Source organism: Lindgomyces ingoldianus (genome assembly GCF_010093535.1).
Source record: "Lindgomyces ingoldianus strain ATCC 200398 unplaced genomic scaffold BDR25scaffold_32, whole genome shotgun sequence".
Lineage (NCBI taxonomy): Eukaryota > Fungi > Ascomycota > Dothideomycetes > Pleosporales > Lindgomycetaceae > Lindgomyces > Lindgomyces ingoldianus.
In genome coordinates, this window is record NW_022985193.1 from 353,710 (window position 1) to 368,551 (window position 14,842).

General features: G+C 49.3%; 6 protein-coding genes across 6 annotated transcripts; 2 read left to right on the forward strand and 4 right to left on the reverse strand.

Moving 5' to 3' along the window:
* Nucleotides 1–24: 24 nt before the first annotated feature.
* BDR25DRAFT_236650 (uncharacterized protein) lies at nt 25–320 on the reverse strand (the record flags this gene model as incomplete). Its single annotated transcript, XM_033685554.1, has 2 exons — nt 25–93; nt 165–320. The coding sequence occupies 2 exons, from the start codon at nt 318–320 to the stop codon at nt 25–27; spliced, it is 225 nt and encodes a 74-aa protein (XP_033543598.1).
* A 1,932-nt stretch (nt 321–2,252) lies between these two features.
* BDR25DRAFT_317434 (uncharacterized protein) lies at nt 2,253–4,423 on the reverse strand (the record flags this gene model as incomplete). Its single annotated transcript, XM_033691675.1, has 5 exons — nt 2,253–3,487; nt 3,686–3,715; nt 3,780–4,065; nt 4,234–4,278; nt 4,388–4,423. 5 exons carry the CDS (start codon nt 4,421–4,423, stop codon nt 2,253–2,255), a joined length of 1,632 nt encoding a protein of 543 aa, XP_033543599.1.
* Nucleotides 4,424–5,963: 1,540 nt separating this feature from the next.
* On the reverse strand, nt 5,964–7,752 carry BDR25DRAFT_293170 (uncharacterized protein). Its single transcript, XM_033688701.1, has 2 exons — nt 7,237–7,752; nt 5,964–7,171 (listed from the first exon to the last, which is right to left on the reverse strand). Exons 1-2 carry the CDS (start codon nt 7,419–7,421, stop codon nt 6,097–6,099), a joined length of 1,260 nt encoding a protein of 419 aa, XP_033543600.1. The 5' UTR covers nt 7,422–7,752; the 3' UTR covers nt 5,964–6,096.
* Nucleotides 7,753–8,447: 695 nt separating this feature from the next.
* Nucleotides 8,448–9,121, forward strand: BDR25DRAFT_305973 (RmlC-like cupin). Its single transcript, XM_033690529.1, has 2 exons — nt 8,448–8,531; nt 8,587–9,121. Exon 2 carries the CDS (start codon nt 8,643–8,645, stop codon nt 9,093–9,095), a length of 453 nt encoding a protein of 150 aa, XP_033543601.1. The 5' UTR covers nt 8,448–8,531; nt 8,587–8,642; the 3' UTR covers nt 9,096–9,121.
* A 780-nt stretch (nt 9,122–9,901) lies between these two features.
* BDR25DRAFT_236671 (uncharacterized protein) lies at nt 9,902–10,060 on the reverse strand (the record flags this gene model as incomplete). Its single annotated transcript, XM_033685556.1, has 1 exon — nt 9,902–10,060. The coding sequence occupies one exon, from the start codon at nt 10,058–10,060 to the stop codon at nt 9,902–9,904; it is 159 nt and encodes a 52-aa protein (XP_033543602.1).
* Nucleotides 10,061–13,635: 3,575 nt separating this feature from the next.
* BDR25DRAFT_376908 (NAD(P)-binding protein) lies at nt 13,636–14,829 on the forward strand (the record flags this gene model as incomplete). The annotated part of the gene is made up of 3 exons (XM_033697473.1): nt 13,636–13,864; nt 13,953–14,316; nt 14,379–14,829. 3 exons carry the CDS (start codon nt 13,636–13,638, stop codon nt 14,821–14,823), a joined length of 1,038 nt encoding a protein of 345 aa, XP_033543603.1. The 3' UTR covers nt 14,824–14,829.
* Nucleotides 14,830–14,842: the final 13 nt, after the last annotated feature.

Sequence of the window (14,842 nt, forward strand, 5' to 3'; positions counted from 1 at the left end):
TTACATCTTTCCCTCTCCCTGGGTTTAGTTGGAGAACTTCGTTGGTACATTCTTCCCTGTCGTCTTCTCAAACATATCCCGGGCGCCGTCGGTCTGTTGTTATGTATCTCATCAGCATTCTTTCCTTCTATTCATTAACGGTGAGGTATAGGCACGGCACTCACGATCTTCTCATTAATCCCTCGGTTTTTGTTGGCATCCTGACCCATGGAGCCTCCGAACTTCTTCTCCACAGAATCGAGGCCGCGGTCTAGGTAATCTTCGTTTCCAGCGTTCGTGTTACCAGTGGTGTTGTGAGTAGCGCCGGAGCTGGAAGACATGGCGTTCTTGATTTGATCCATTGTTGGTTGGTTGGGTGTGAATTGGTGGATGAAGCAAGAAAAGTGTGTGAATTGACTATTTCGATGTCTGAGTGAAGAACACAATACTAGGAGTAAGCGTAGATTTATATACCCAAAGCATAGCCGGGACGATACGTTGCCGGGAGAGTGATGCTATACGAATTCCCTCCCTGCACACCACTACGTACCCTCCGATAACCAACCCTCCATTCACCCCCTCTATTTAGGCCATTGAACCCTCCGAACTTGGCACTAACCCGGCTACAGCCCAGTTCTGCACCTTCCAGCAAGCCTCTCGATCAAGAGCTTGTCCAGTGTGTCCCCTAAGCTTGGCACCGGTTACGTAGCTAAGTACACATCTGTACTACTGCATGAAAGGCGCAGTGGCAATTGCGACCCACGGATCCTGGAATGGCTTCTGAATGGTGCGAGTCGCAATATCAAATCTGATGTTCCAGGAGGATTCAACATTCCTGTTTTTGGGTGTAGGAAAGGGTGACGTCAGGGTTTGATACTGGCTTGACATGGGGGAATGACGGCATGTGGAGAAATTGGTGCCAATGTAAGGGGGCTTGGTGGACTGGGGAGTTCGATAACGGGTGACGGGGTTTGGCTTCAGTTGGCGCCAGCTTTCCCTACTTCTAGAATACATTAATTCCTTAACAGCCTGTCTCTCGTTCTCTGAGCCCTCAACACCTGCTGCCTGGCGTTCATCACACCCTGCAATAACGTTTGCCCTTTTTGCTCATCCAAATTTTTTTGGCGAAAGGAAAAAAAAAATTTAAATTTTGCGCAAGGCTGCACAATGTCTGTGCTCTGCTGCCTTGGTCTCTGACCCCAGGGAAAATTTCATCTGTGTCCTTGTCGTGAATATGTTAAAGCCTTTACGTTACCTACACACCCAACTTTGTCGACATGGTAAGCACCTGCTTCCTTCCACCAACGGTATTGGCTAAGTAGTGAGCACCATGCTAGCCTGCCTGCCTAGTGGCTATGGCGTGAGAGCACTTTACACACGACGGCTAGTGTTAAAAAACGTGGGTCGTCACATACGGCGTGGTTCCACTGCGAGCACCTCAGTAACCCACAGAAAATCTCTCATAAGCAAAGAACAGAAGGTTTGGCGACGAATAACAGCTTGTGACTCGTACATGTTTCTTCAGGGAACCCAGTTACCCACAATCGGCTACAACGCAACTCAAGTCTACTTAACCTAAAGCAGCCCTCGGCCTCAACGAAGAAAACCGACAGACTCAGCCTCAGCCTTTGCCAACGGCCCAACGCTACCATGTTCATTCCACGTCTACCCCTCGGCCGTCTCAATCATCCATCCATCCTCGATACTCCAAAACCGTTCGTTTCCCACCGAAGCCCATAATTCATCCATCCTGTCCATCCACCCATCCATCTAAGCATATCCCAAGGATAAAAGAAGTCCATCTACCCTCTCTGGCAATCGCACAATTCCGACCAAATTCCGAGAAAGAAGGAAACAGGGGGGGAAACCACATGGAAGGTGTGAGGGTAATAAAGCGGGCGGGGTATCTAAAGGGGGTATCATTCCGCTTGCTCAATGCTGAAAGAAGCAGAGCGAACGACGAAAGAAGTTCAATGACGGTCGTCGCTGAATCGGGGACGAAGAAAAAGGAACCCTATAATGACTACAGATCCTGGGAGAAAGCCAAAAGGTCAGGGGGCTGCCAAACACCGGACCGAAGAAGACGGAAAGAGAAGAACGCCAGAGTCAATGAAATCGCTGAAACGCAGGAATAAAACGATGAGAGCATATAGAATACACAACACAAATGGTGATGAAAAGAACTGACGGAGATGAGGTCAAGAGCGCGAGCGCGAGCGCCAGGACACAGAAACGTATAACGGTTGAGCATGAGACGTATAATGCGACGGTTGTCATGCTCCGAACTCTTTGATAAGAGAATGGAGGAGACTGCAGAAACAGGCATGGAGGTTCACAAAGAAATCCTCTTTTCCCACGATCTCAATCAAGCTCTTCGCTCGCATAACGTCGCGAGATACACGAGGATACCCATCCGGATCAACCTTTTTGGCAGACAGAAAGGAGGAGACTGGGGTAATGTTGCGGGCCGTTGGTGAGCTTGCCATAGAAGAAAAGGCATTCTTCTGTGGCGATGTGAATGCGGGCATGGACGATGCTGATGTTCCGAGAGGTGGTGTGCTTGGTATGGCAGTCTGGGGTCTGGAGAGATTCTGAGTGGAAGCCGCAGATTCCCGTTCGAGCACCCTCTCAGCAAGCCCTACGATTCGGTTCGCGATGGCTTCGAACACCTCAGTTACTTTAACCATGGCCCGAGTAGCACGACGGCAGTCACGACCGGCCATGGCAATCAACGCATACGTCCTCTTCTGACCGCGTGCTCTAGGATCTTGCAAACGGAAGACATAGGCAATGGTATATCCGACCACTGGGTCACCAAACAACAACGGTCCGGAGGGTTTTCCGAGGGGAAGAATCTCACAAGACAACGTGCGGATACAAGTGCGTCGAAGCAGGGAATACGTTGCAGGCGACTGCGGCTGGCGGGTGGAGATGTAGTTGAGAGTATGTGTGTGCATTCCTCTCGACATAAACATAGGAGAGGAGGGCACTGACTCTGGATATGAACTAGGCACGCTGTCGTACGACCTGGATTGCTCGGTATCAGAGGCGTCGGATGAATCTGGCGAGCTGCTGAACTCATCGCAACTTACAGCAGGACGTCGGATGGCGAAGCTTTGCGAAGATCGAAGCACAGGGCTACCGTTCCTTCCACGACCGTCTTTTGAGGGGCTTCCCGGGGCGCCGGCTGGTAGTCTATCGGCATACACCTTTGGTATCAGAAACTGGCAGTTCTCGCACACATCAGGGTCACAATCAAAGGTGCCGCTGGATCTCCTGTCGGCAAAGTCACTTCCAGAAGAGGCAAAACTCGGGAAATACGGATTATGTGTTGCAGATCGCGGGCTCGTGGGTGGCGTCTCAAAGGGCGAGGACAGCTGTGGCAGCCGTCCGTTCCGCTTCACCGACGGTTGTTCGTACAGTCCATTATAAGAGTAGCTGGATGGAGGCGCATCCTCAGTCGGAGGAGTCACGCATGGGTTGCAGGTGTTGCAAGGAGAAGTCGAGGCTTGGGTACAAATTATGGATGTCGGGCCGTGGAGCTCACAGAAATGAGCCAGCGAGATCTGCCCATTCTAGGGTTAGCCATGATGGTCTGGAGGGTGAGGTCAGGTGGACCCATGGCGGGTAGCGGCTGGGATGGCTCCCAGACGGCACCGCGACGCTTAACTGCCCGAAGGAGGGGTCTTAAGCGCGGTAGTCTTACCGTGAAATCCATCTTCCTCGTCTGTCTTATCTTTAGGGCATCATGATTGTTGTGGTATACGTAGTGGAGGGTTGAAAGTGGTGGCTCAGCTGACAGATGAAGGATCCCTGCGCGCTCAAAGGGTTCAAGTGCCCGCAACGTTCGCGCCTGGCGGGGGTTGGGTGTGCTGCGATGGTCGCTCTAAGTGGTGAATGTCGGAATATGGTCGCCAGGCACAGCTCCACACGTCTCAGCAGAGAGGGAGGTGGCGACTTGGTGATGGTGTTGAGGGCGGAGGAGGCGTGGCCACCCGGATACGGTTTTGTTGCTGTCGCGAACCTTGGAACGGCGACGGCGACGGCAATGGGTGCGGCCGGTGGCGGGCACAAAGAGTACAAAGACTACAAAGGCGAAAGTGAGGCTCGTGAAGGCAGAAGAAAAGAGAGGGCACCGGCGGGATTTAGGTCGCAATATGGAGTCTGGAAGCAATTATTGCACGCCGGCAGTGATGAGCATCTCTCCGATGGTCTCGGAGCTAGCGTATTAGCAAGGGTTGTCAGTGCGCTCACCGCCATGGGTTGCTTATCGATGCTGCCGTCATTGGCTGTGCGACCCTGATGGCATTCGAGCTTTGGACACGATTGACATGTGGTAAAACGCTGCCCTTGTTGTTTGCGATGCAGATGCAGACCTGTGCGACGGCGGCTGCGCGCGTCTTCTCACCACAGACGCGAGCAGTCTGGCTGTCAATGCTGCCATCTCATCAATGCTGCTATCTCAACTCGAACTCGGCGTGAAGTGATCGCATTGGCCGCGACCTGAGCCTCGCTCCCCCTCCCACCATCCTGCGCTTTCCCAACCTCGAGCTATCGTTCTAGCTGCTTGCTAGGTTCTGCTTCCTCAGCCCGGCGAGGTGCTTTACGGCCTCTTCTCCCCCTGGTTCCGGCGTGTTCTAGTCCAAGCCCAACACACACGACAGCCATGGCCCTGTCACAGTCTGCTTCAAACCAGCACACGTCGTACGACTACCTCGCTCATCAAGTTCTGGTTCCAGCATCCGAAAGCCTTCTCGTCGCGAATATCCTCGGACGAGCTTTTCGCATTTTCTGCCTTATATGAGGTTTCATCATCATGCTCCCGGTTGGTCAAGTTCAGAGCTCTTCCGCTTTGGGCAAGCAGACGCTGGTCAGCGCGCCGGAGGAGCTCTGTTTTTTCTTTGGCTTCGCGGCCATCGAGCGATCACGGTTGCAGCCCTGACGAGCCTCACCGGCCTCATCGTCACGTCTCCTGCTCTTCCTCCCTGAATAGTTGCAGCGACCGACGTCATATCTGCCCCTTGAGATCGCAAACATGGCCCTGGTCGCCGAACGCACAACTTCCCTCAACGGCCTCTCTGGTTCCTCTCATTCATCGCGCTCTGGGCCGCAGTTCGTGTTCTTGTCTTTTGGCTGATTCAGAGAAGCCCGCAGTGTCGTCCGTTGCTCACGAGCAAGATTGAACACCTAGTGCTCTCCAAAATAGTGCAGCTGCATCACATCTCGCAAGCATTGGCATGCCTCCCCATCGCAACTAAGTCTGCTGGAATTCTGAGTAATTATTAATCGCTGTGTTTTCTTTTGACGGGCAGCCCCGAAGAGTAACCCGCTTGTGGAGGCCTCTTTTTCCCCTCAGCGAAACGTGACGGTTTTCCGGAATTGTTCAAGATGCGCCCCGCCATCGCCTTTGAACGTCTGCCAGCCCACCACCAGCTGCCCACCAAGCCAAGTAGTGGGCCCAGACTATGACGGCTCCGAACTCGCTTGCAACTCCTGCAGGGACTTCCAAGCCTTCAACGCCTGTTATTACCTTCTCCCAAACCAGCACTGACCAGAACTGACCATAACTGACCAGAAATGCGGGAATTTACGGGGAAACTGGGGCGACGAGGGGCCTGCACAGTGCTGATTCGTTTTGAGCCTTTTTTACTCGTCAATTGGGCTTCAATTGAGCAGGAGAAGCATAGCCGATACGCCCGAGGAACTCGCCGGTTTGCACTCCACAAATGCAAAGTCCAGACTCGTTGAGGAAGGCTTAGCAGCCCTATCTTAAGGTCAGGGGTGAGGTAATGATGACGACTTCAGCCTCTGCGTACCGGTAGTTCACGACGGCTTAATATTCTGCGCGTGTTGGTACGCTGGTTATTGGTGAAGTACGAGGAATGCGTGTTGTTAACTTCTCCTGGCCACGGAGCCGGAGATGCACTTCACCATCTGAAACTCTTGAGCGCAGAATCCCACCCTTCGCCAGCCAAATAGGGGGGCCAGACCAGGGGAAATAGCTCACGGGTCCACCCGCCAATAATAGGAAGAATCAGCATTCCTACGTCGCCCAATATCAGCCCCCTGAAGTAGTCCACAAATCTTTGGTACATTGATAGGGTACAAAGTTTAATCCTACATCTCCCCTTCATCACCATCCGAATCATCACCATCGGCCGGCCGCCCCCTCAAAATGTCATAGCCCATTAACTCATTAATAAATTTCTTCGATGTTTTCACCTCCTCGTACCTTAATTTTTGGTTTTCGGTAAACGTCCTGCTGTCCGGCTTCATCATCTCAACGATGAGCGGTTCCCATATCTGGTCGAGTTGTGTGATACCAATACTCGCACAAGGGATATCGTCCAGTAGAGCAGGAGAGCTCACACCAATATCCCTCCAGTGACCTCTCCATGCTGTGCTCTCATACGGAGAGAGCCGTGTGATGAAGTTGTGCAGGAGTCGTCGCCGCTCACTGTAGTTCCTGCAGGCCAACAACTTGGCGACCTGACTGACGCCACCGAGCACTAACACAAACGCAATGTCTTCCGAAGAAGCGGGGTGTGCCGTCCATCCTCGTACGAACTTCTCGACCGAGCCGGCATACGTTGGGGGCCGTAGCTTGCGGGTGAGTACTTGGACGATGAAGCAGTACATGTAAAAGTACTGCAAACGCATGGGTGGGTCCAACCGCTTCATGATCTTCCTTTCCTGGCTCGTAATACCAGGAGTGGTGCAAATATCGTATGCAATGTTGGACCGAGGCCGAATCCGTCCGAGATCTCTTTCCAGGATTGCTCGGCGATGCTCTTCGAGGAAGTAACCCACGGCGAACACCAATGGAATCATCTTTTCATATACAGAATTCCACATCTGCTTTTGGCGCTGACTGGTGTGCTTCAACGTGTCTCTAAGTACGAAGTTGGCCAGTTCTCGGGTCAGCCGAATGGAGGCGATGTGTCGCCTTCTCATGGCCAAGAGATACTGGAGAGCCGCCTGATTCGGGGGTGGCGGTGGATACAGCTTTGTGTGAAGCGAACCGAGTTTATTCTTCACCCAGAAGCGGACGAGAGACGCACCGCATGTTGAAATGAGGTCGTTCAATGCATGGGAAGTCCTTCGGAGAGCAAGTAAGTCCGATATGCAAAGTTCGGAGAGAATGTGGATATGGATCTCGCTGGGCAGACGAAAGAGCCCCACCAGGAACGAACTGCGTCGCCATCAGTATCCAGACGATGCAGAATTGAGTACCATCGGCTGCCTCGAGATACATACCTTGTCTTTTCTTGCTCATTTTCTTCTGACCTCTTCCTCACGCTCTTGAATGATGCGATGAGTTTGCTCTGGAAGCTCTCGGCTGCCCGACCGATACTAGGTCTTTTCTTGCCTTGACTCCTCTCCCCATTCGCCACCCCGGTCCAGAAAATAGGTGGAGAGCTACTCTGACGGAAGCGCTCCATCCGGCGCGCATGTGGGGATCCAACTCTTCAAGATTCCGATTATCGTCGTCTACGCGACGAAGGATCTAGGAGCGGAAGCTCTGCACAAGGCCTTAACGTTCCGCAGCAGCAAAATCATGGTATTTGCTGCAGTTGTGGTACAGAAGGCAGGGAAGTTGAGCGTCAAGCGGGCTTGACAAGTCCAGGTAGGGTGGGGCTTCTCGCGTAGACTCCGCTTGACCAAACACCGCATCTGAAGGATCTGCCATCCCGCCACGAGGGCAATCTGAAACGCAGCCCTCAACACGGGGTGGTTTGCAACTGAGCCGGACGGACGGCACTAAAAATAAACGAACAACGCAGAAAGTGTCTTTGCGCTGGGAACCCAGAAAAGCCGGCTCCAGTTGACCTTCTTCATTTGCTCTTCAGGCCTTCTGGAAACGTCGCAGAGGTTATATTGCGGACATGCAGTGAGCGCTGGAAGGAGCATCAAGACTTCCGTGCGTCCTCTACACCGCTCCAGCATATGTGACACGTTGGCAACTGTCATGCTGCCCTTCAATTTCGACAGGTTGAGACGGTCCGGTGCAGACACATGGCATTACCGTCGGAGCCAAACTTTACGCGCCCACTTGCATAAGTGACATGTGCAGGCCCAAGCAGACCCGGAATCTTTCGAGAAGACTGTGAGATCCCAGTCGCTATTACTATCGAAGCACCTCTTTTAACATTTGTGTGACGGAAAACAAAAATGGGTTACAGATGTCAAAGTCAGATGCACCTGAAAAATTGCCATGTGTTACGGTTGCACGTATGCGACTTGCTTGCAGATGCGAGAAACCTCTCTAACGAGATGCCGCAGTTGACCTAGGGCTGTTATTCCATTGTTGCACAGAGACAGATGATCATCTCAATACGATGCTGCTCCCTGTTTCCTTAGCACGACTCGGACGGGTTGCCGCTGCAGAGAGCACAGCTAGAACTTCAATTTAATGTAGAGTTTTGACTATCATCTCAATTCCATGACAACAAGTTAAAATAATATCTCTTTCCTATCCTTCGTTCGATGGAAGTCACCAGCACCCACTCTTGACAGCCTAGTATGAATTTGGAAAACAGATCCACTATCCAGTACCGAACCCCTCAGTAACGATATTTCTAACACTCCATAATATTAACTTCAAAGTTGTACAGCATGTCTTCCGCATCCCCGAAAAGTTCCCACGAGCTTAGGAACACAACATGGACGGCTCAGAAACGAACAAGACCCACACGATCAAACCAGTTATCCTTAATCCAGCCGCCATAGCTGCAACCCCCGTCGAAGGCTTTTCCGATTCCACGGGCGGCAACGTAACGTGGAAGACGCTCTTCTCGTCGCCGAATAGCCCGACGAACACTTTTACCACGGGCATTGCGAGATGTAATCCTAAAGGAGGATATCTGCAATTACATCGCCATAAGCAAGCTGAGATCTACCATGTCACTCATGGACATGGTATCGTTTCAATAGAAGGTGTCGAATACCCGGTGGAGAAGGGAACAGTGCTGTTTATACCTGGGGATGCAGAACATGGCATTCGGAATACGAATGAGCGTGAAGAGCTGGTTTGGTTGTACGTGTTTGCTACGGATAAGTTTGAGGATGTTGTGTACAGGTTTAAAAAGGATGGGAATTTGAAGTCGAAGCTCTAGGGCAGGATATGACAACAATAAAGACGATGCAATGGATCTGCGAATCCCTAGTGCGAATAGAGTCAGCAAACCATATACCAGTGGGGCTTTAGTCACATCTATCCACACCTGCTCAAGCCCGGCGTCCATTTATGATAGGTGAGAAAGGCTCCAAATAGCCCGAGAACGTCTCTATAACCCATTGAAGCAAACGTTCACTCTTGGCATACTGGCTGACGCCCAAGCCGACATGGACCTCGTGGATCTTCCGTGCCCGCCAGCGAAATTCAATGTGACCTCGTATCATACCATGCTTATGTCATATTACTCATTGTGCCTATCTAAGATTATTTAGTTTTTGCCGCTTTATAGTACTATACCTCAACAGTCTCTTCAGGTAGTAAAATAGAAGGTCACGTAGGCAGGATAGCATATAAGAGCGGCATAATCACAGGTACGATTAACAGTCAGACGAATCTTTGAGGAATACTCCATCATGCTTCGTATCAGTAGCAGCAGTTTAGTAGGCAAGCCTGCATCTTATGATATATTTACGGCTAGGGCCTTGATACTGTGGATAAGTCAGGAAATGCTGGCTTACCCGTACGTTATCTCTTCAACCCTCGAGTTTCTAAGCATGGTCACCGAAATGAGAACCAATGAACAGAGGGAGATTTGAGCCTGGCGGAGTTGAATGTTAGAAGAGACTCGCAGGGCCTCTTGATATAGACATCATTTTATATGTCCAGATTTTGACGACGGGCAACTGTATTGCAACTGAAAATAAAAATAGAGATGCAGTACGTCCAGCAGACAGCAACTTCCCCCTAAAATCCCAAATCACCGCGTAAGGCCGCATTCTGACTAATTAGGGGTAAATGCTCTTCGTCAAACATACCTAGGTCATGCACCTTGACATTATGTTCAACGACATATAGCTTCCCATGATTAACACGTGACTCTGGCGCGAGTGTGTTTGTCTGCATCGTCCAGACGTGAATCAGGTATTATCCAGGTCTTCACCCAGAAGGAGGGACGGCGGTGTTGCGCTAGTGTAAATAACCCCATGGTCGCGCATTATAAAGCCAGGTCTTGTCGCACCTTGGCCACCGTATGTCCGTATAGAACTTTGAAAGGTGTTTAGCACGCATTTCAGCAGCGTCAAGTCCCATAATTTTGACTGATACAGATGGATATAATTCACGCGCACTGGCTGAATGACAGCCTATTTCGTGCAACAACAAATCGGCTTATCTCGGAGTATGTAAACTCATTTAACCTTTTGATAGTGAAGACTGTGGACCATCGCCTACGACCACATCCAACCATTCTCAGTCCTTGTCGAGGAGCTTCATGAAGACCTCAAATCTGAATCGGTACCACCGAAACTTTCCTACCTTCCAGGTTTCATTACCTCCATGAAATTCTTAGATATATCCAAACGAGCGATAGCTAGTCAGGTTTCGGGCAAATGCTGATTTATACTACAAAATCTGCCGTCGACTACATACATCCCGGTCACGATCCTCTTGGGCACGGTTTCCCGCGAACCGTCGCTACTACTCATATTTTTATGATGAGGGAATAGTTGTCGAGACCATATGGTCCGATGGCCCCGACTCGTTATCTCAAGACACGGGTGAGACCCCCACAGTTGTTCATGTGCAGAGGGTACTAACATTTATTTCAGAATTGCCTAGAGACAGTTCCATGAAGGATACTAATACTAAACCCTCAGAGCCAAAACAACAAGTTCAACAAACCGCTTTCACGTAAGCGTTGTGAGAACAAAGTCTATATTGTAAACTGGTGCATTAGTGTGCTACCAAGTTGATCTTAAATTTCGTGCGGATCTCTTCGGATCTCGTGAAGCAAAGCCGAAGCATTTTGTAAACACACAACTCGAAATTTTGGAGCACCCGTGGAGCTTTATCTCACCCGCTTGGAGATGCTAATGAGGCGTCGGGAGGCAGAGGAGCCTTCCACACTCTATCAACAAATATGGTCATCACGCATTAGCACAGGCCAAACCGACGAATGCACAGATTTGAAGATAAGAGCACTGCTCAACTTCTACGATGTATGTTCAAAGGCCCGTTTTCGATTAATGCAACAGGATGATTCCAACATTGCTTCTTTAGCTTATTCCAGCACCAGTGCCACGGCTTTAAGTCAAACTTGCCTCATCCAGAGCACAGAGGTATCATCACCTAACCTTACCAACATGTGTTGTACTGTGAGCTCTCCCAGACTTTGGAATACAACTCACTTCAGTCAATAGTTTTCTAAATCGAACGAGTCCCTCATGATTACAAGATGTCCGGGGAAGCATACGCCGAAGATTGCGCTATTGAGATGAATGATGTTGGAATAGTGATGTCAGACAGAATACATTTTTGCATCCTATCTAGTCTACATACTTCTGATCCTTCGACCCTAGATGTCGCCGGTTGCTCCTCCCTCGCTCACCGCTGCCGTTTGCCGTAGTCGAGCATCCACGGCTGGCTGCAGCATCTAGCTTGTGTGCAGGAGAATAAGAGCTTTGTGACATATACGTGTACATAGCATGTCCTTCCAATGCCTTAAATCGCCCTGAGTTCTCGCCTCTGCACAACTGGCGGGAATGGTAGATTGGAAACAATAGCCCCCAACCCAAAGCTGTGATTCTCATAAGAAAAGGGCAAAAGGTAAGTAGACCAAGCCTGTTCACCAACTTCCCAGGATGTTTGGTCCTAAGAATCCTGCTGTCCTGATACACGCTTAAGAACCATGCCGGGGTCGACACGCCCAAGGCCCCTTTTAGCCCACAGTTTGTTCCCGGCCAAGGACATCGTTCTTAGAACCACATGATGACAAGGACAATACGGCTGGGACAGAAGGAGTTCTAGGGGAATGATCCCAGGACAAACAAGGCTCCTAGTATGTAGAATATACTAAGCTTAGTTCCTAGGGGTTGTCTCGGTCTAGGAGCAAGGCCCGGGTTGCATTCACTATACCGCATTCAATCCTGACAACTGACAGATATTGAGAAAGGAAAGAAATATGATGATGTGCTACACAATCCTCGTATCGGGGTAATCAAATTAAAGGGTATATCAGAACTCTATGGTCTCTAGGACAAGACTAGCGACATATATTTCTTTCGCAGTAGAGACTTGCTAGCTATTGGTATAACCGGTAGGTGAATTGATAGACATGTAGCATTTGAATGAAGTTGTGTCGGGTGTACAGAGATTTAAGATAGAGACGTTAGAACAAAGGAGACACACGATAGAAGATATAAAGACTCTGGCGGTGTAGTAATATTTACGTGTTCCACCAGTCATCCGGCCAACCCAAAAACCACTAAAAATCAGAAAAGCTGTACCTTAATATCTCATCGACGGCAGAATAATGCATGAATCCTAAAATCCCATTTATAATTAGTCTTCTATAGTAGACCTATTCAAGGCCTCTTATTTGATTTTAAAATCAATCCTTCAAGTAGTTCTACAGACATAGCAATTGCGCTTAAGGTTAGAGGTCAAACTTAATATCTTGATAACGGCTAGACTTATTAGTCCAGAAATTTGTGCGAGCTTTAGAGTAGGAATAAAACGGCTACCATAAGATTCTAGAATTTATTTTCCTGCCGTTATTAGGGTATCAAGTTGCAACATTTCTGATTTGTAGTATTTAACTCAACTAACTAACGTTGTCTCAATAATGGCTTAATAATAAATTATAAACTGTTAAAAGTTATCCTTTTATGCCTATTTCCTGTTCTATATTCAGCTTTCAGTGTAATTTATTACGTAGTTCCAGAGATATAGCGGCTCAGCTCTAGACTAGGGACTAAAAATCGACATATGGATAACGTATCACCTTAGAACTGTAAAATGCCACTTGTTCAGTTTTGGAATTATTACCCGTTGATGAGATATTAATGTACAGTTCGTCTGGTTTTTGGTCATTTTTGGGGTGCGCCAGGGATTGGTGGAGCATCAGGATTTTGTAGGCAATGGCATCAGGATTTGGAGGTCTTGATGCCAACTTCAGACATCTAGGAGCAAAATGCACTGAATCACGACGTCACAATTGTATTCCGCTTGCTTAGATCCTCTCCATATGCAGCGTAATGCCATCTACCAACATGCAAGACCCTCTAGATAACTTGATCGTAAGCTGATATGCCAGATGTTTAATCATCATTACTGTTTACTCATCCTGAAATTTCGGCTAGCGCTTTCCCTTTTCGAGAAACTTTCTCTTCTCCAAGGATCCTTGCATCAAGTGTCTTTGTAATATCATGAAGAGTAAACACGAGTAATTGGCCGTTTCGTGATGGTTTGTTGCACAGTTTTTCTTCAAATTGCCTCGGTAGATTGAAAGAGTTCGTGCGAGATGGTGTGAAAGAGTTGTATAAGAGTGGGTTGCGCTATCTTCATGTGTGCAATATACGGAATATCAAGTAGAAAGCAAACAACTGCCTGGCTAAACTTAAATATTCCATCTCCCCCATCTCCAAACACTTTAATTGCTAGATATTTTCATCAATCCATCACGACCCACGACTGGCACAATGTCCAAAGGTCTTATCCTCATCTCGGGCGTGAACGGCTACATCGCCGCGCGTACCGCAAAGCACTTCCTCGACAGCGGATACTCAGTCCGTGGCACCGTTCGTAAACTCGCGTCTGCACAACCGCTGCTTGAAGATGCTCTGAAAGACTATGCTGAAGCCGGGAAATTCGAGGTTGTTGAAGTCCCTGACATCACTGTTTCAGGGGCTTTTGATGAAGCTGTTAAAGGTTAGAATTCCGTCTCCTAGTTTTACTGATTACGAGGATCTGAGATTTAGAAGAGGGAAGCAGTTTCTGACAGAATTTGTGTCGACAGGAGTCACGGGAATTGCCCACATGGCCTCCCCTGTATCATTCTTCTTCAAAGACCCGGACCCGATCCTCCACGCCGCTATCAACGGGACTAGAACTATGCTCGATTCTGCCCTGAAAGCTGGCTCACAGCTTAAAACGGTGGTTATCATATCTTCCATCGCCGCTGTCAAAAACCAATCTCAACCGCCATACACCTTCACAGAGAAAGATTGGAACGACTTCGCAGAGGCTGAATGTGAAAGACTTGGGAAAGAGACGCCGGGGCCAATTATCTACAGCGCGAGTAAAGTAGGGGCGGAGAAAATGTTTTGGAAGTTTAGAGATGAGGAGAAACCGGGGTTTACTATGACGGCAATTAATCCTGTGTAAGTGACCAGCAAAGCCCTCGTCGAACGCATACGTAGTGCTGACGGATAACACCTTCTAGCTTCGTAATTGGACCGCCCCTTCTCCCACCAAAAACCGAATCTGCAGTTTCTGAAACCATCCGCTCCATCTGGACAGTTTTCTCAGGCGGCCCGCTTCCAGTCGGCGTGCCTGGCCTCACTCAAACCGTCGACGTCCGTGATGTAGCCGCTCTCATGCTATACCCCATCGAGCATCCTGAGTCGACTAACGGCGAGCGATATATCGCCAGCAGTGCTGTAGGAGGAGCTCAAGCCATGGCAGATATCCTACGTGAAGTGTTTCCAGATGCAAGAGGTAGGATCGTCGAAGGAACCCCTGGAGAGGGGTATAAGAAGGATTTTACAGTTGATAAGGAGAAGATAACTGATATTAATAGTAGTAAGGCGAAGACTTTGTTGGGGGGGTGGACGGGTTATGAGAAGAGTGTTGTTGATACTGCGAAGACTTTTGCGGGACTGGTTTGATCTGAGCGAAACTGGCTAA